General features: G+C 50.7%; 3 protein-coding genes across 7 annotated transcripts in view; 2 read left to right on the forward strand and 1 right to left on the reverse strand.

Annotated features, from left to right (window-relative positions):
* The window catches only part of GALR3 (galanin receptor 3), a 23,486-nt gene extending 16,247 nt beyond the window's left edge, over positions 1-7,239 (forward strand). Inside the window, exon 4 of the mRNA XM_034949066.3 lies at positions 6,738-7,239. The gene's annotated coding sequence lies outside the window, so the exon portion shown is untranslated. The remainder of the gene's footprint in view (positions 1-6,737) is intronic.
* On the reverse strand, positions 128-17,755 carry ANKRD54 (ankyrin repeat domain 54). Of its 4 annotated transcripts, none has more exons than XM_057300999.2 (8): positions 17,623-17,755; positions 9,401-9,448; positions 7,718-7,811; positions 2,930-3,001; positions 2,405-2,452; positions 2,204-2,328; positions 1,883-1,990; positions 128-1,276 (listed from the first exon to the last, which is right to left on the reverse strand). In XM_057300999.2, the coding sequence occupies exons 2-8, from the start codon at positions 9,419-9,421 to the stop codon at positions 1,202-1,204; spliced, it is 543 nt and encodes a 180-aa protein (XP_057156982.1). In that variant the 5' UTR covers positions 9,422-9,448; positions 17,623-17,755; the 3' UTR covers positions 128-1,201. The 4 variants fall into 4 exon arrangements, with proteins under 4 accessions (XP_057156982.1, XP_008973304.1, XP_034804961.1 ...); XM_008975056.6 differs by lacking the exon at positions 17,623-17,755 and adding an exon at positions 16,792-17,461 and having other exon boundaries at positions 7,718-7,816; XM_034949070.3 differs by lacking the exon at positions 17,623-17,755 and adding an exon at positions 16,792-16,904.
* EIF3L (eukaryotic translation initiation factor 3 subunit L) overlaps positions 17,667-19,401 on the forward strand; it is a 37,872-nt gene continuing 36,137 nt past the window's right edge. Inside the window, exons 1-2 of one of the 2 annotated variants that reach the window (XM_003821574.7) lie at positions 17,667-18,042; positions 18,575-18,623. In XM_003821574.7, coding sequence (XP_003821622.3) covers positions 17,881-18,042; positions 18,575-18,623 — 211 coding nt within the window. In that variant the 5' untranslated portion in view covers positions 17,667-17,880. The remainder of the gene's footprint in view (positions 18,043-18,574; positions 18,624-19,401) is intronic. The other variant, XM_063603262.1, reaches the window with a different exon arrangement.

A 19,401-nucleotide genomic window follows, 5' to 3' on the forward strand; every position in this document is an offset into this window, starting at 1 on the left:
CAAAGGACTGGTGCTCCTGCAGCGGGGAGCGGGGCTGCTGACAGGACTGAACCTCAAGGTGAGTTTTTGGGGCTTCACTACAATACTAGTTTCTGGTTGCTGCTGCAATAAATTACCACACACTTAGTGACTTAAAACAACACAAATTTATTCCCTTAGAGTTCTAAAATCAGCCAGAATTATAAAATTAGCCTCACTGAGCCAGTCCAGGTGGGAGCAGGGCTGGGGCCTTCCAGGGCTCTGTGGGAGGATGCATTTCCTGGCTCTGAGGTGGCTTGAGCTGCCCTCCTCGACTCCAGTTTCCTACTCCATCGCTACACCTCCAACCTGCTCTCCCGTCACCTGCTCTGCTGTTATACAGACCCGGGTGAGGACATCAAGCCCTCCTGAACAAGCTGGGATAATCTTCCCGGCCAAAGATCCTTAACTTCATTACATCTGCAAAGCCCCTTTGGCCATACAAGGTAATTTTGACAGGTTCCTGGGATTAGGACATGGGCATCTTGGGAGGCCACTACTGGCCTACCACAACTGGGCAGCAAAACTATTACACCCTCCGGTATAATAGTTTTGGTGTTTCAATGACTGGGAGGAAAAGGGTTGGAATTTTTTGCTTTGGGGTCCCTCTTAACCTTGTATTTTTAAGGTCTGGGACTCACCAACCCTCCCCTTCCAACCACAGAAACTCACTGCAGTATCTCCTTGAAAGTCCGGTGACGTGTCTGTCTAAGTGCTAGTGAGAGGCACAGGACCAACTGAGGGCCTCACGCAGTACCCCTGGCCACAGGGTGCCCGCCTAAGCCCACACCTGCTGACTGCAACAAGCCCGTGGCCAGGACGGAACACAGAGAAGGGTCTGAGGCCTGGGGCGCGCCATGAAGGCCATGGGGCAAGTGAGGTCTGCTGAGATAGCGCAGATCTGCGGAGCTGAAGTGCAGCTGCAGAGGCTGGTCTGGTGCTGCGAGAACTGGAAGAAGCTGGGAGCTGTGGTCCCTGTCCACAGAGATGCTGGAAACTGTGGCTGGGAGTGGCTCTGAGGCCGTGGAGAGAGAGCATCTCTGCCCCATGGCATCTGTGGGTGAGGGCAAGGTCCTCACCAGACAAGTGCAGCTCCAAGTCCCAGATGTTGGGCTTTTTCTTGGTACTGAGACAGCAGTGGGGCAAGGTGGGGCAGTGGCAGGAAGGCAGGGAGCCTCTCTTGCTACCTCTTCTCCATGCTCTGCATCTGCAGACTGAGGGAGGTAAAGCTGGCCAGGAGGTCAGTCACTTCATCCACCTGCAGGATGGAACAGAGGCTCTGTTATGGGACATGGGGTGTGCCAGGGCTCCTGGGTCTCTTCCACAATCCCACAGGAACGGTCTCTCCTCCCAGGGTGTGTGGTGGCTTCTGACTATGCAGCAGTTGACCAAGGGTCAATCTTTGACACCAGGTGGCCTAGGGCTGTCCTAGAGGGCAGGGCCATGAACACACACTAGCCACTGGCAACTTCAAAGGAAGTGAATGGAGGCTTTGAAGCCTGCAACCCCATAATCATAGGCTCTTTCCCCCACTTTTTTTGTTTGAGACAGGGCCTTGCTCTGGTTTTTTTTGTTGTTGTTTTAATAATTTTTGCCTTTTTCCACATGTTCTGAGAGGACCTTGCTTTGTCACTCAGGCTGGAGTTCGGTGGCAATCACAGCTCACTGCAGCCTCGAACTCCTAGCCTCAAGTGATCCTCCCACTTCAGCCTCCCATAGCATTGGGATTACAGGTGTGAGCCCCTGCGGCTGGCCCCAGCCCACAGCCTCTTTCTGATACGAGTGTCTGGTGGCATCGGAGCAGGGTGGACTGGCCCTGAGGCTCTTGCCAGGCCCTGGGTCTGGGCCTGTGGCTGCAGCTCACCTGCTCTTTGGTACTGGTCATCTGCAGGCGGGTGCAGAGGTCATCCAGGCGTTCTCGCTGCTCATGTTGCCCTAGGCGCTCCAGATACTCCCTCAGCATATGGATGATCTGGAACAAGAGGGTGAGCTGAGCTGCCTGGGTTCCTAGGGAGGCAGACAGGCTGATGCTGCTTCCAAAAAGCACAGTGGAGCAGGTGCCAACTGGGGTCAGTGTGAAACGACCCAGGAGCCCTGGGGCCAGAGGCAGGTGTGTCTGTGGTTAGGGCAGCATCTGTCCAGTGCTGCCTTGGTGCCGTGGGCTCCACACAGAAGGGGTACTCACCTGCTTCACCTCCAGACGCACAGCCTCTAGGCACTGGGCATGGCCCTCCTGCAGGATGTTCAGCTTTGACTTGGCCAGGTGCAGGGGTGTGCGACCAGCTCGGTCCAGGGCATCCACACGGGCCCCTGCAGGTACCAGCTGAGGTGAGCATTCTGGGGGTGAGGGGGAGAAAGAGGACAGAGAGGGGAAGAAACCACATACCTCCTCGTAGCAGTGTGGTGATGACAGGAACGTGGTTGGTGCAGGCCGCTGAGGAAGAACAACAGAGACTTAAGAATCCAGGACCACCAGAGCCTGGCTCTGTGTGGCCACTGGAGGGAGCAGGGCTGTGTCTCCCAGACGCCTGTGCCAAGTTATGCCTACTGAGAAGGTATCACCAAGGCACAGCTAGGTAGGACTCAGAAGTCAAGTTCAACTCCCTCCCTGTACAGCAGAGGAAACTGAGGCCTGGAGATAGGATCTGCCTCAGTGTGAGCCACAGTGCTGAGTGCTGCTGGGCTAGCCTAGGTTGCTAAATTGGCTCTGCAGAGGGCACAGCCAACTGCTAAATGATTGGAAGACCCATGGGACACAGGCTGCTGGGCAGTGCAGCCCTGGGAGTGCAGGCCTAGGATCTTCCCTGACACTCACAGTTTCTGCCAGGAGCATGCCGGGCCCCACCCTCTTCATCTAAAGAGCCTTTCTTTGCTGCAAATGAGTTGTCTTAGTGACTTCTGACATGCTTACCCAGGTGCAGTGGCGTGTTCCCCAGCCCATCTCGCTGGTTAGGATCAGCACCATGGTCCAGGAGCAGCTGCACTGGAAACAGGCAAACCCAAGAGGAGTTGTCGGAGGCTTCCATTGCCTGCACCCTGAACCCCTAACCTAGCTAGAGAGGCTGGCTCAGAGTAGGGGACATGGAATGCAAGCATGGATGGCTATGTTACTTCATTCATTCACTCACTCACTCACTCACTTACCAGAGTTCATGGGCAAGGCCCTGAGGGCCAGGAACTGAGGATTTGGGGAGGGCCTCTTGGCCTATGCAGGTGTAGGAATGAGATTTGAAGGGTTAAGTAAAGTTCTTCCAATAGCAGCTGCTCCTGGTGAAGGCTGTCCAGGGCATTTTCTGCTTCTCCCACAGCCAAGCACCATGGTAGGAATTAAGTCAATAAATGATGCTGAGCTCCATGGATAACCTCTCCCTCCTGGCAGTCTTGGGGTCACCTCAGGGGTGTGCTGTATTATCACCAGGGTCTGCCAATACCCAGAAGGATGCATAGGCAGGTAGCTTGGATCCCAGACATCATACAGGGAGGTCAGGCTGAGCCTCACACCATGTACAAAAGCTAATTCAAGAGGGACCATAGACATAAGTGTGAAAGCTAAAACAGTCAGGCTTCCAGAAGAACATGAACATCTTGGGCAGGCAAAGATTTCTTAAATAGGTCACAAAAATACTAACTATAAGAAAGAAAAAGCCAGGCATGGGAGCTCAGGCCTGTAATCCCAGCACTTTGGGATGCCGAGGCAGGTGGATCATTTGAGCTCAGGAGTTCAAGACCAGCCTGGGCAACATGGAGAAACCCTTTCTCTATACTAAAAACACAAAAATTAGCTGGGCATAGTGATGGCAGACTTGTAGTCCCAGCTACTTGAGAGGCTGAGGTGGTAGGGCGGCTTGAGCCCAGAAGGCGGAGGTTGCAGTCAGCCGAGATGGTGCCAGTGCACTCCAGCCTAGGCAACAGAGACAGACCCTGTCTCAAAAAAAAAAAAAAAAAAAAAAAAGAGAAAGGAAAGAAATATTGATAAATTGGATTCATTAAAATTAAGAACGTGGCTGGGCACGGTGGCTCATGCCTGTAATCCCAGCACTTCGGGAGGCCAAGGCAGCCAGATCATCTGAGGTCAGGAGTTCAAGACCAGGCTGTCCAACATGTTGAAACTGTCTGTACTAAAAACACAAAAATTAGCTGGGTGTGGTGGCATACCCCTGTAGTCTCAGCTACTTGGGAGGCTGAGGCAGGAGAATTGCTGGAACCTGGGAGGTGGAGGTTCCAGGGAGCCGAGATCACGCCACTGAACTCCAGCCTGGGTGACAGAGCGAGACTCCGTCTCCAAAAAATAAAAAAATAAAATAGGCCAGGGCACAGGAGCTCACGCCTGTAATCCCAGCACTTTGGGAGGCCAAGGCGGGTGGATCATCGGAGGTCAGGAGTTCGAGACCAGCCTGACCAACATGGTGAAATCCCATCTCTACTAAAAATAAAAAATTAGCTGGGTGTGGTGACACGCACCTGTAATCCCAGCTACTCAGGAGGCTGAGGTGGGAGAATAGCTTGAACCTGGGGAGCAGAGCTTGCAGTGAGCCAAGATCGCACCACTGCACTCCAGCCTGGGCAACAGAGTGAGACTCCGTCTCAAATAAATAAATAAATAAATTAAAATTAGGAACTTGTGTTCATCAAAGTATACCACTCAGAAAATGAAACAGCAAGCTCAGAAAATCAAGTCATTTATATTTGATAAATGATTTCTAACCAGAATATACAAAGAATTCTTACAAATCAATAAGAAAAAGGCCAGGCGCAGTGGCTCATGCTTGTAATCCCAATACTTTGGGAGGCCAAGGTGACAGGATCGCCTGAGCCCACGAGTTAGAGAACAGCTGGGTAACATAGCAGGACCACGTCTCTACAAGATGTTTTAAAATTAGCTGGGCTTGGTGGTGTGCACCTGTCATCCCAGCTACTTGGGAGGCTGAGGCAGGAGGATTGCTTGAGCCTAGGAGATTGAGGCTGCAGTGGGCAGTGATCAGGCCACTGCACTTAAGCCTGGATGACAGAGTGAGACTTTGTCTCAAAAAAAGAAAAAGACAGAAAACTAGTTTTTTTGTTTGTTTGTTTTTGAGACAGAGTCTTGATTTCTCTCCCAGTCTGGAGTGCAGTCACGCGATCTCGGCTCACTGTAAGCTCCGCCTCCCGGCTTCACGCCATTCTCCTGCCTCAGCGAGTAGCTGGAACTACAGGCACCCGCCACCACACCCGGCTAAGTTTTTGTATATTTAGTAGAGATGGGGTTTCACCGTGTTAGCCAGGATGGTCTCGATCTCCTGACCTCATGATCCACCCGCCTCGGCCTCCCAAAGTGCTGGGATTACAGGCGTGAGATACCGCGCCCAGCCAAAACTTGTTTTTAAAAAAATGGACAAAAGAGGCCAGGTGCGGTGGCTCACGCCTGTAATCCTAGCGCTATGGGAGGCCGAGGCGGGCGGATCACCTGAGGTCAGGAGTTCGAGACCATCCTGACCAACATGGAGAAACCCGGTCTCCACTAAAAATACAAAATTAGCCGGGCGTAGTGGCGCATGCCTGTAATCCCAGCTACTTGGGAGGGTGAGGCAGGAGAATCACTTTAACCCGGGAGGCAGAGGTTGTGGTTAGCCGAGATCACGCCATTGCACTCCAGCCTGGGCAACAAAGAGTGAAACTCTGTCTCAAAAAAAAAAAAAAGGACAAAAGATTTGAACATATAGTTCATAAAAGAGGATGTAAAAATGGTCAATAATTGGACACAGGGAGGGGAACATCACATACCAGGGCCTGTCGGGGGGTGGGGGCCAAGGGGAGGGAGAGCATTAGGACAAATACCTAATGCATGAGGGGCTTAAAACCTAGATGACGGGTTGATGGGTACAGAAAACCACCACGGCACAGGTGTACCTATGTAACGAACCTGCACGTTCTGCACATGCATCCCACAACTTAAAGTTTAAAAAAAAAAATGGCCCGGGCATGGTGGCTCACACCTGTAATCCCAGCAGTTTGGGAGGCCGAGACAGGTGGATCTCCTGAGGTCAGGAGATTGTGACCAGCCTGGCCAACATGGTGAAACCCTGTCTCTACTAAAAATACAAAAATTAACTGGGTGTGATGATGCGTGCCTGTAGTCCCAGCTACCCGGGAGGCTGAAGCAGGAGAATTACTCAAACCCAGGAGGAGGAGGTTGCAATGAGCTGAGATCACGCCATTGCACTCCAGCCTGGGCAACAGGCAAGACTCCGTCTCAAAAAAAAAAAAAAGGCCAATAAACACATGAAGAGGTGCTCAACGTTACTGGCCATCAGAGAAATGCAAATTAAACCACTATGAGACACCGAAAGGGCTAAGATTAAAGAGAGACAACAGCAAGCACTGGCAGGGACGTAGGGAAAGGTGGAACTCTTACACTGCTGGTGGGGAGTGGGAATGTGTGTCAGTACATCCCTTTTGGGAAAAGGTTTAGTAGTACCTACTAAAGCTAAATACATGTGTACCCTAGTGACCCAACAATGCCATTCCTAGGTTTATAGAGGATAGATGAGTGTTTACAGCCACAAATCACATATACAAGAATGTTCACAACACTTCATTCATAAAGCTAAAACCTGGAAACACCACAAATGTCCATCAATAGTAGAATGGATAAATGGGGTATATCACAATGAAATACAAACCAGCATAAGAAAGTACTAACTACAGTCCACCCTCCCTAACTGTGAGTACTGTGTCCACAGATTCAATGAACCCTGGACTCAGAACCCGAGGATATGGAGGGCCAACTTCAAAGGACTTGAGCATCCATGGAGTTTGGTATCTGAGTGGGGTCCTGGAACCAATCCCGAGAACACTGAGGGAAGACTGTACTGATATAGGCAGTATTCATGGGTGAATCTCATGGAGATAACTTTGAGTAAAAGTATGCAAGGCTGGCGCAGTGGCTCACGCCTGTAATCCCAGCACTTTGGGAGGCCAAGGCAGGTGGATCACGTGGTCAGGAGTTCAAGACCAGCCTGGCCAACATGGTGAAACCCCATCTCTACTAAAAAATACAAAAAAATTAACCGGTGTGGCCGGGTGCAGTCTCTCATGCCTGTAATCCCAGCACTTTGGGAGGCCGAGGCGGGTGGATCACGAGGTCAGGAGATCGAGACCATACTGGCTAATACAGAGAAACCCCGTCTCTACTAAAAACATATAAAAAATTAGCCAGGCTTGGTGGTGGGTGCCTGTAGTCGCAGCTACTTGGGAGGCTGAGGCAGGATAATGGCGTGAACCCAGGAGGCAGAGCTTACAGTGAACCGAGATGGCACCACTGCACTCCAGCCTGGGCGACAGAGCGAGACTCCATCTCAAAAAAAAAAGACTCCTATAAAAAGAGAAAAGCTGTCCTGCTGCTGTGGTTGGCACTGAGTAAATGTTACCTGAAAGTCTTGGAGGGCTGGGTCCTGCACTCTCCAGTGGTCTCTTAGTTGGAGACATCCCTTCATCCTCAGTCAATCATATTATCTCCCCCAGGTTTACCCTGCCCCAGTCTAACATTGCCAGTTCCACAGGCTAACGGAGGGAGAAGGGCAGGGCACTGCAGCGCCAAGTCTTCCTTATATCCAGAACAACTGGGTATCCCAAGGCTGTGCAGACAGCAGCGCCTCCCCCAAGGCCTGTGCAGAGACACTACTTGCCTAGCCCTACTCCCTCCTCCCTCCCCAGGACTCACCAATCTGGTCATTGCCATTGCACGAGGCAAAGTGTAGAGCTGTGCGGCCCTTGTCATCAGCTGCACAGGGATCCGCGCCATCTTCCAGCAGCTGCTGCACTGACACCACCAAGACAGAGGGAGGAAGGGGGAGAAAGCGGCGATGTTAGCTAAGCTGCAGACCCGAGCGATGGAGAGGGAGGTTCAGGGGTGCCTCTAGACAAGACATCGACAATGCACAGGAAAGCAGCCCTTCCTAGATGCTGGTCCCATGGGAACAAGCAACTTGTTCTTCTGAGGGCACAACTGAAGGCCATGGATTCTGAGTGCTCAAACTACACGCCTAGTGATAGAACATCGTAGGAGGTTCAAGGCCCTCAGGGTCAGAAATTTTAGGGTCACAGGAATCCCTAGCATAGACAGTGGTCCCCCTCCCGTGACCTCGGCTTGGATACACATCCATTCTGGCTGGAAACAGCTGCCCAAGCTATTGGCCTATGCTTTGCTCCCAGCAGGCAGCAATCCCCCAGCTACTTGGGGCCTCCCAAGTAGCCCCCAGCTAATTTTTGTATTTTTAGTAGAGATGGGGTTTCACCATATTGGTCAGGCTGGTCTCGAACTCCTGACCTTAGGTGATCCGCCCACTTCAGCCTCCCAAAGTGCTGGGATTACAGGCGTGAGCCACCACACCCGGCCTGAAAAAATGTTTATGATACACAAAAAATTATGCAGGCTACAGCATGTGTATATAGCAGTTTGCAAGCCAGCCCATAAAGAAAATTCCAGTGTATAGGAAAGAAGCCTTGAAGGATATTCATCAAAATATTAACAGATTAGTTCCTTTGTGGACATGGATGTTTTTCTTATATATTTCTCTAATTTCCACAACATTTTTTAAAAAGTTTTTTCTTATTTATTTATTTGAGACAGAATGTCGCTCTGTCACGCAGGCTAGAGTGCAGTGGCGTGATCTCCGCTCACTGCAAGCTCTGTCTCCCAGGTTCACACCATTCTCCTGCCTCAGCCTCCCAAGTAGCTGGCACTACAGGCGCCCACCACCACGCCCGGCTAATTTTTTGTATTTTTAGTAGAGATGGGGTTTCACAGTGTTAGCCAGGATGGTCTCGATCTCCTAACCTCGTGATCTGCCCGGCTCGGCCTCCCAAAGTGCTGGGATTACAGGCGTGAGCCACCGTGCCCAGCCAACATTTACTTTTTGTAGAGACGAGGTCTCCCTATGTTGTCCAGGCTGGTCTCAAACTCCTGAGCCCAAGTGATCCTCTTGCCTTAGCCTCCCAAAGTGCTGGGATTACAGGCATCAGCCACCTCACCTGGCCGTGGCAGCTAAGTTGAGTATTCACTCCCATTAACCACAAGTTCCAAAGTTAGTGCCTACTCTTTGCAGAAGACTGTGATGGCTGCCAGGGATACAAAAGTATACATGGTCTCCACCATCAAGGAGTCCACAGGGTGGTAAATGCTATGACATCAGGAAGTTCAAAGTGACAGGGAAGCATGGGGAGAGTGAGTGTCTAAGCCAGACTTACCTTCAGCAAGATGACTGCACAGTCAGACAATAAATACAGTGAGCCTGCTCCAAGGGCGTGAGCTTGCAGACTGCCTTCCCACATATTGATTACCTGGCCTTTTCCTTCCCCAACCAGCCCATGGGACCCTGTAGCTGGACCTACTGTGCACACTCACCTGTTTCCACATCATTGGCATTGGCCGAGTCCCTCAGTCTCTTCAGAGCTGTAAAGAGAGTAACGGATGCCAGTTTAAAAAAACAGCCATGGCTGGGTGCGGTGGCTCATGCCTATAATCCCAGCACTCTGGGAGGCCAAGGCAGGCAGATCACGAGGTCAGGAGATCGAGACCATCCTGGCTAACATGGTGAAACCCCATCTCTACTAAAAATACAAAAAAATTAGCCGGGCGTGGTGGCAGGCGCCTGTAGTCCCAGCTACTCGGGAGGCTGAGGCGGGAGAATGGCGTTAACCTGGGAGGCGGAGCTTGCAGTGAGCAGAGATCGCGCCACTGCACTCCAGCCTGGGTGACAGAGTGAGACGCTGTCTCAGAAAAAAACAAAAACAAAAACAAAAACCAACAAAAAAAAACCCAGCCATCTAGCTGGGTGTGGTGGCGTGCACGTGTAATACCAGCTACTTAGGAGGCCGAGGTAGGAGAATGGGTTGAAGCCGGAAGGCGGAGGCTACAGTGAGATGAGATCACGCCACTGCATTGCAGCCTGGGCAAGAAAGTGAGACTGTCTCAGGAAAAAAAAAAAAAAAAGCCACAATGGCTGGGCGCAGTGGCTCATGCCTATAATCCCGGTACTTTGGGAGGCCAAGGCAGGTGGATCACTTGAGGCCAGGAGTTCAAGACCAGCCTGGCCAACATGCTGAAACCCCATCTCTACTAAAAATACAAAACTAGCCATACGTGGTGACTCACGCCTGTAATCCCAGAACGTTGGAAAGCTGAGGTGGGCAGATTGCCTGTGCTCTGGAGTTTGAAACCACCCTGGGCAACATGGTGAAACCTTGTCTATACTAAAATACAAAAAATTAGTTGGGCATGGGGGTGCACGCCTACAATCCCAGCTACTTGGGAGGCTCAGGCAGGAGAATCACTTAAGCCCAGGAGGCAGAGGTTGCAGTGAGCCAAGACTGTGCCACTGTACTCCAGCTCGGGCAACAGAGTGAGACTCTGTCACACACACACACAAAAAACATAGGCCGGGCACAGTGGCTCACGCCTGTAATCCCAACACTTTGAGAGGCCAAGGCGGGTGGATCACAAGGTCAGGAGTTTGAGACCAGCCTGGCCAATAAGGTGAAATCCCTTCTCTACTAAAAATACAAAAATTAGCCAGGCATGGTGGTGCATGCCTGTTATCCCAACTACTCAGGAGGCTAAGGCAGGAGAATCACTTTAACTTGAGAGCCGGAGGTTGCAGTGAGCCAAGATCGCGCCACTGCACTCCAGCCTGGGCAATAGAGCAAGACTCTGTCTCAAAATAAATAAATAAATAAATAAATAAATAAATAAATAAATAAATAAAAACACAAAAATTAGCCGGGTGTGGTGGTGCATGCCTGTAATCCCAGCTACTTGGGAGGCTGAGACACGAGAATCACTTGAGCCCAAAATCACACCATGGCACTCCAGCCTGGGTGGCAGAGCAACACTCCATCTCAAAAAAAAAAAAAAAAAAAAAAAGAAAAAATATTTCTCAATCTTAGGTTAAGTTCTAACTTAAATCAATCTAACATGGTAAAACCCCATCTCTACTAAAAATACAAAAACTAGCTGGGTGTGGTGGTGCGGGCCTGTAGTCCCAGCTACTTGGGAGGCTGAGGCAGTGAGCCGAGATTGCACCACTTGCACTGCAGCCTGGGTGGTAAAGCGAGACTCTTGTCTCAAAAAAAGAAAAGAAAGACAGTGCCCTGGGAACAAGGAGAAACTTGAAATGAGGCGGAGCTAGTACAAAGGCCACATCCTCCTGCAAATCCTCCAAGACTTTTGGAGCCAGATTTCCTCTCTATCACTTGTAGTCACAGGGTGACCTTGAGCAAGCTAGTTAACCCAGCTGGGCCTCAGGTCTATCATCTGCAAAACAAGGCTGAGTTGTTCTGCCAGCCCTGAGTTATTGCAAATGATTTACATAGAAGCTCTTTGTGAGCTGATTACACAGATAATCTTACATTCTCCTTCAAAGCAGGTCGTTCCCAAATGATTTGCCTAAATTTGGTATTTCCTAAGCAGATTTTCCCCCTCCAATGGCTAATGGAAAGCAATGTCTTTGTCATCGGAGATATGGTCAAAAATTGCAATTCAGATACATGACAATTCCTTGCTTTCATACAGCACTTTATGGTCAATACAACGCTTCCAAATTCTTATTTCATCTTCGTGACATCACTAAAATATGGCTAGAGTCATAGCCAGTCCTGGAAGAAATCCCCAAAGTCCCCATTCTTAATCTCTCAGTACCTGGGTTTCCATGTCACCCATGCATTGTAGAAGACAATATGGTAGATATACCAGAGGAGAAGTTTGAGTCGGGCTGACCCGGATTCTAATACCAGCAACAGCCACTTGCTATGTGACCTGGAATAAGACAATTTCTCTGAGCCTCAGTTTCCTCTTCAGTAAAGTGGGAACAATTTCTATGTCTCAAAGAGTTCTTGTGAGGACAAATGATCATGTATCAGCAGTGTTTGGGGCACAGCAAAGGCAGCATAACAGCCAAACATCCATTACCTTACTTAACTCATCCCATTTTACAGATGAGAAAACTAAGGCTGAGGCCGGGCCAGTGGCTCATGCCTGTTATGCCAGTACTTTGGGAGGCCGAGGTGGGTGGATCACCTGAGATCAGAAGTTCGAGACCAGCCTGGCCAACATGGCGAAACCCCATCTTTACTAAAATTACAATAATTAGCCGGGCTTGGTAGTGGGCGCCTGTAACCCCAGCTACTCGGGAGGCTGAGGCAGGAGAATCGCTTGAACCCGGGGGGCGGAGGTTGCAGTGAACCAAGATGGCGCCACTGCACTCCAGCCTGGGCAACAGAGCGAGACTCCGTCTCCAAAAAGATAATAATAACAAATAAATAAAAATAAAAAAATTTAAAAAGAAAACTAAGGTTGAAAGGGTCTATCATTTGCCCTAAGGTCTAACTGTGGTAAAGGAGTCCAAGTCCGTGCATTTAAACAAGCTGGTACGACTTGGCTGCAGGCTCTGGCCTCCCCTCTCCATGATAATAAAAGTGTTCCCCAGTACCTCATTTTATTATTCACCAATAAGCGTTCCGAGTCATGGGAAGTTTCCATTCAGAAATTACCCAGTGAGAGAAGACTAGGGTGACTGGCTCAGAGCAGGAAGACTTTCTAAAAAAACCATCATCACCATCGTTACTGAAAGGAGACTCAAGGGTCAGTGTGGCCCTCAGCGCAGACGTCGGGGGACCCCGGCTGAGGGTCGGGGGCGACCAAAGCGCGGCCATTGGTCCTCTGAGGCCCCGCCCCTCGCCCGGGCTGCCCCGCCCCGGGCCGCCGCGCCGCTCGCGCCGCTCACCGTGCACCTCCTTGCCCGTGGGCCCGAGCCGCCGGTGGGGCCTGGCAGCGCGCCTCAGCCGGCCGGCGGGTATCTTGCAGCGCAGCTCGTCGCGCGGATCCGCATCCTGCTGCCACAGGACGTGCAAGTAGCGCAGCGGCGACTGGGCCCCGCCGGACGCCCGGCCCGAGAGGCCCGCGCCGCCGCCCAGCGCAGACCCGAAGTCAGCGAAGGAGAAGAGGCCCTCAGCGTCAGTCAGCGGCTCCGGCGCCACCGCGCACTCGCCCTCCGAGCTCGAGTGGCCTGAGCGCGGCTCGTCGTCCGCGTCCCCGGCGGCGGCTGCCATGGCAACGGCTCCGCGCGGGCCTGGCCGCCTGAGCCTCGTTCCCAACCGGCCAACGGACCTACTTCCCTCCGCCCTGAGTCGTGCTGTCAGCGAGCTGGCGGGCGGGCCGGGCCCGCAACCACGGCAACCGAGCGGGGGCGGGCTCAGGCCGAGACGGAGCGGCGAACCAATGACTACCCTTCCAGCTTAAACCGGTCCCAAAACCAATCGGAAAGGGAGGGCACAGTACAAGCAGGATAATTGGACAGGGTTTCCGGCAACGTGACTGACAGACATTGTAACCAATTACAAACTTGAAGTGACCTTGGCTTTCGCTGTACGTCGCTACCGGAGCCAGTAAAACAGCATTTCAGACGGTTTTTTTTTTTGCGACGGAGTCTCGCTCTGCCGCCAGGCTAGCGATCTCGGCTCACTGCAACCTCCGCCTCCTTGAAGCAATTCTCCTGCCTCAGCCTCCCGAGTAGCTGGGACTACAGGCGCGCTCCACCACGCCCAGCTAATTTTTGTATTTTTAGTAGAGATGGGGTTTCACCATGTTGGCCAGGATGGTCTCGATCTCTTGATCTCGAGATGTGCCGGCCTCGGCCTCCCAAAGTGCTGGGATTACAGGCGTGAGCCACCGCGCCCGGCCTTTTTCTTTTTCCTCTCCATTTCCCGGTCTAATGAGAAAACAAGCAGATACCTTAGCAAATCAGATTAAGATGATTTGCAGGCACTCACAAAGGAAAATGAAGAAGCCACGCTATCCATGTAGATAGATATAGATGTTGTAAATCAATGAACGCAAAAAAAAAAAAAAAAAAGAACTTCCCACAAATGCATAATGTACGTGGGAAAGGGAAAATGTGTTGAAATTTGGAGATACCACTACAAACTGTGAGTAATAGTGTCTAAATGCAATGGATTTCCTTTAGTCAGAGTTCTCTAGGTAACCCCGACGTAGATCACTGATCTACAAAGATTTGTAATACAAAGTGATTACATTAGAGCAATAGTTTAGTTCGACAGCCAGTCACTGAGCCAGGTAACTGCTAGGTCCTGGACACAGGATCAGACTTGGTGCCCCTGAGATGCTCACAATCCAATGGGAGAAGACCAGCAAACAAATAAGTGTTCCTCAAGCAACATTTCATGGGTGCACGTTTTCATAAAACTTCTCACAATCCCGTACCCCACAAGCACTTCTATAGACAAGAAGGACCATCCCTATTTTATAGATGAGGAGTTGAAAAGCAGAGGGAAGAGACTCATTCACAGTTGCCCAGCTCTCACCGGACCAGGTCTTGTGTCCTGGCAAAAGTTCTTTCCATATATAAACCCTCCCACTCAACCCAGTTAAAATGTAATCTTTCCGCACGGTGGGTCACGCCTGTAATCCCAGCACTTTGGGGGGCCAAAAGGGGCAGATGACAAGGTCGGGAGTTCAAGACAAGCCTGGCCAACATGATGAAACCTCGTTTCTACTAAAAATACAAAAATTAGCTGGGTGTGGTGGCGCACGCCTGTAATCCCAGCTATTCAGGACACTGAGGCAGGAGAGTCGCTTTAACCTGGGAGGCAGAGGTTGCGGTGAGCTGAGATCGCACCATGGCACTCCAGCCTGGGTGACAGAGCGAGACTCCATCTCAAAAAGAAACAAAAACAAAAAAAAGGCCAGGCGCTGTGGCTCTCGCCTGTAATCCCAGCATTTTGGGAGGCCGAGGCAGGCGGATCACGAGGTCAGGAGATTGAGACCATTCTGGCTAACATGGTGAAACCCCGTCTCTACTAAAAATACAAAAAAATTAGCCTGGTGTGGTGGTGGGCACCTTTAGTCCCAGCTACTCAGGAGGCTGAGGCAGGAAAATGGCGTGAACCCAGGAGGCAGAGCTGGCAGTGAGCCGAGATCGCACCACTGCACTCCAGTCTGGGCGACAGAGAAAGACTCCATCTCAAAAAGAAAAAAAAGTAATCTTTCTCTTACAATTGGAAAAGCAGTTCCAGAATTTTCAGTGTTTGCAGGTCGCCATTGTGAGGTTTATCATTGTACTATATGGAAAAAAATGCTATGTTTATTTGTACTCTCCTCGTCTGCCCCATAATGGATACAGTGCTGAGACAGGATCTCTTACTGTCACTCAGGCTGGAGTGCAGTGGTGTGATCACAGCTCACTGCGCTCAAGCTTTCCTCCCACCTCAGCCTCCTGAGTAGCTGGGGCCACAGATGTGTACCACTGTGCCTGGCTAATTATTTTCTTGATTTTTTGTAGACATGGTCTCACTTTTTTGTTCAGACTGGTCTTGAACTCCTCGCCTCAAGGGATCCTCCTGCCTCCACATCCCAAAATGCTGAGATTACAGGAGTGAGCCACAGTGCCTGGGCCCCAATTTTTTTTTAAGATGGGGTCTCACTATATTGCCCAGGCTGATCTTGAGCTCCTGAGCTCAAGTGATCCTCCCACCTTGGCCTCCCAAAGTGCTGGCATGAGCCACCACATCCAGCCCCATGAAAATCTTCTGACTTCACAACTCCTTCTCAAATGTCATGAACATTTTGAGAATTGTTGTCAAATTGGAGCAACTTGTATCAAATTCCTGTCATATATGGACTATAAGATTTCAGGTAATTTCTTTTCTTTTTCTTTTCTTTTTTCTTTTTTGTGAGGCAGTTTTGCTCTTGCTGCCCAGGCTGGAGTGCAGTGGTGCGATCTTGGCTCACCACAACCTCCACCTCCTAGGTTCAAGTGATTCTCCTGCCTCAGCCTCCTGAGTAGCTGGGACTACAGGCATATGCCACCATGCCCGGCTAATTTTATATTTTTAGTAGAGACGGGGTTTCACTATGTTGGCCAGGCTGGTCTCGAACTCCTGACCTCAGGTGATCCATCTGCCTTGGCCTCCCAAAGTGCTGGGATTACAGGTATGAACCACTGTGCCAGGCCTTGGAGAAGAGTTATTATTTAAACTAGAAACTAAATGTCTCCCAAAGTTAGCTTGGTTCGAGCCAGGAATGATTAAGGGCAGTCTGAAGATTAAATGGAAGATGAGGGTTGGTTAGATCAGATCTCTTTCACTGTCATTATTTTCTCACTGTTACAATTTTTGCAAAGGTGGTTTCAGCAATAAAAATATTTCACAAATTTTACAAAAGCAAAGGACCATGAGGACATTGTTGGGGACCCTCCCTGAACCAAGGAAGAGACTGCGACTCTTCCTTGGTTCAGGGAGGGTCCTGAACCAAATCGAAGGTCGGTAAAGCTTAAGCTCCATTATTTCCAAATTTGTGTCACCTCTGGTGACAGCACAAGGAAGAAACACAAAACAAGAACGCAGCATAGGGAGTTGGGGCTGGGCATTGCAATTCTCAATAGGATGTTGAGTGGATGGCATCAGAGCAGACACCTGAAGGTGCCATGCAGATACCGATAGGGAAGGGAATGGGAGTGGGTCTGCCACTGCATTCGATTCTAGACTTGGATAACAGTGAGTGCAAAATCCCAGAGGTGGAGCGTGTGCCTCAGTGGGAAAAGCAAGGAGGGCGGCGTGACAAAGGGACCCAGAGAGTCCTGGTCACACAGCAAATCAGTGGCGGAGTAGGGACTGGAACTCGGATTTCCACTAGGTGTTGTGTATGGGCAGATGGCTAAACTAAGGCCTCTCCTTGACTCATACACCGGTTTTTATTGGTTTGTTTTATAACCCCATCTCTACCTTGAGGGTTTCCCCTGGCCTCGAACCCGGTGTACTCAAGAGCTGCCCATGTCCCAGGCTTCGCGACACAGTTGGCCTCATCTTTGCCTGCTCCAACTTTAATGTCCAAAGTTGGGTGGCTCCTGTTCTCCATGCCCTCTTACTGCATGGGACCAAATCTCAATTTTTTTTTCTTTTTTTTTTTAGACGGAGTCTTGCTCTGTCGCCCAGGCTGGAGTGCAGTGGCGCGATCTCGGCTCACTACAGCCTCTGCCTCTCAGGTTCCACCGATTCTCCTGCTTCAGCCTCCTGGGTAGCTGGGATTACAGGCGGACGCTACCACTCCGGCTAATTTTTGTATTTTTAATAGAGACGGGGTTTTGCCATTTCGGCCAGGCTGGTCTCGAACTCCTGACCTCAGATGATCCACCCGCCTCGGCCTCCCAAAGTGTAGGGATTACAGGCGTGAGCCATCGCGCCCGGCCAAATCTCAACTTTTATCCCCAGTAAGTTTAGTCTTGTGAAGTCCGAACGTTTGAATAATTTACTCGCTGCAGGCAAACCGCCTACAACTAAATCCATCAGGCCCCCGTACCCGAATCTCCCTTCACGCGAGAAGCCGGCCATCTTTTGTGTAGCATTCTTTCTGGTTCCTCCAACTTTGCCTCTCCTTTACGCCAAATACGTGTCCTTGTATCTGAATCTACACCACTATTATAGATTCACCTTCTTTGAGAAGTCCCTATTTTAAGAGAGGAAAATTCAGGCTACTTGTAACCCTCTTATTTTTTTTAGACGGAGTTTTCCCTCTTGTTGCCCAGGCTAGAGTGCAATGGCGCGATCTCGGCTCACCGCAACCTCCGCCTCCCGGGTTCAAGCGACTCTCCTGCCTCAGCCTCCCGAGTAGCTGGAATTACAGGCATGCGCCACCACTCCCGGCTAATTTTGTATTTTTAGTAGAGACGGGGTTTCTCCATATTGGTCAGGCTGGTCTCAAACCCCCGGCCTCAGCCTCAGGTGATCCGCCCGCCTCGGCCTCCCAAAGTGGTGGGGTTACAGGCGTGAGCCACGGAACGCGGCTCCTCTTCCTTCTGGATATGGCTGTCTCAGATGGCCAGAGGCCTCGGAAAGGCTTCCGGTTTCCCGGCAGGCCCGAGTGGGGCTGAACTTCCGGCCTCAGGACGCAGGCGCGGGCCGCTCATTTCGCTCTTTCCGGCGGTGCTCGCAAGCGAGGCAGCCATGTCTTATCCCGCTGATGATTATGAGTCTGAGGTAAGGTGGCCGTAAGGGCGCGGTGGGCTCCACGACGGGGTGATCTCTGGGACCACTGGATGTGGGTCCCGGCGCGAGGCAGCTTCCGGGTCGCGGCCAGCTCCGGCCGACCTCCCGCCCGGCCCTCAGGCTGCTCCCACAGTTCCCGGTCCCTAGACAACCCTGGCTCTGCCCGCCCACTTCGCGTGTTCGATTGGCTTGTCCTTCCCCTTTCTAAGACCGGAGACCAAGGCCTGTTAGACGTTTCTGTGTTTCTGCACCTGAGTTTTTTTGGTCTAGGCTCCGTCTGGTCAAATCTCGCTGATTCGCACAGCCTCTTGTCCTTTGCTCCACCTCATTGCACCCGTAATGTTGTATTGTCATTGTCTGTTTACTGTCCCTTTTCTCTAAGGCCTGTGAGTTCCTCAAAGGCAGGCACAGTGTCTTATTCGCCTCTGTATCTTTAGCTCTCTGCTTGGCATCTAGACTCTAGGATGAGCGTTTTGAATTCACGACTTGGCGGCTGTCCTTGACTGTGTCTTTTTTCTTCTAGGCGGCTTATGACCCCTACGCTTATCCCAGCGACTATGATATGCACACAGGTGAGACCACGGGTTAGGCTGGCTGAGTACTCGTAGGGATCAGTTCCTTTTGGAATGTCTTAGAACCAGCTCTGACAGGCACCTGTTAAAAATTGCTCTTTGATGGTCCAGGTTTGGAGTCAGTCATTAGCTGCCAGTGCGAGGGGTTGTATAAAGCCTAATAAACCAGGCTTTTTATCATAGTCCACCTCAGTGTTGGAAGAGAAGGATTACTTACCTGGCTATGGTTTTCTTGTGTAAACTATTAGCCAAATAAGAAAAGCTTTTTTGTTTTGTTTTGTTTTTGTTTTTGTTTTTGAGATGGAGTTTCCCTCTGTACCCCAGGCTGGAGTGCAGTGGTGCGATCGCGGCTCACTGCAACCTCCGCGTCCCACGTTCAAGCAGTAGTTCTCTTGTCTCAGCCTCCTGAGTAGCTGGGATTACAGGCGCCCACCACCATTCCCGGCTAATTTTTAAATTTTTTTAATAGAGACGAGGTTTTGCCGTGTTGTCCAGGCTGGTCTTGAACTCCTGACCTCAGGTGATCCACCCGCCCCAACCTCCCAAAGTGCTGGGATTATAGGCGTGAGCCACCGCGCCTGCCCCAAGGAAGAAAATCTTGATGTGAAAAATTTAAGTAATTCAAACCAAGCCCGAATGAAATGTTTTTGGGAGGTGTCTGAGGTTTCCTGAAACGTTATAGTGACTTGACTTAGTAGTCAGTGTTATCCATTGTTCTAAGTACTTTGTATGAAATATTTTGTTTAATCCTTATAGCAGTTCTGTATGTTAATGTCTC

Source organism: Pan paniscus, chromosome 23, assembly GCF_029289425.2.
Source record: "Pan paniscus chromosome 23, NHGRI_mPanPan1-v2.0_pri, whole genome shotgun sequence".
Taxonomy (NCBI): Eukaryota; Metazoa; Chordata; class Mammalia; order Primates; family Hominidae; genus Pan; species Pan paniscus.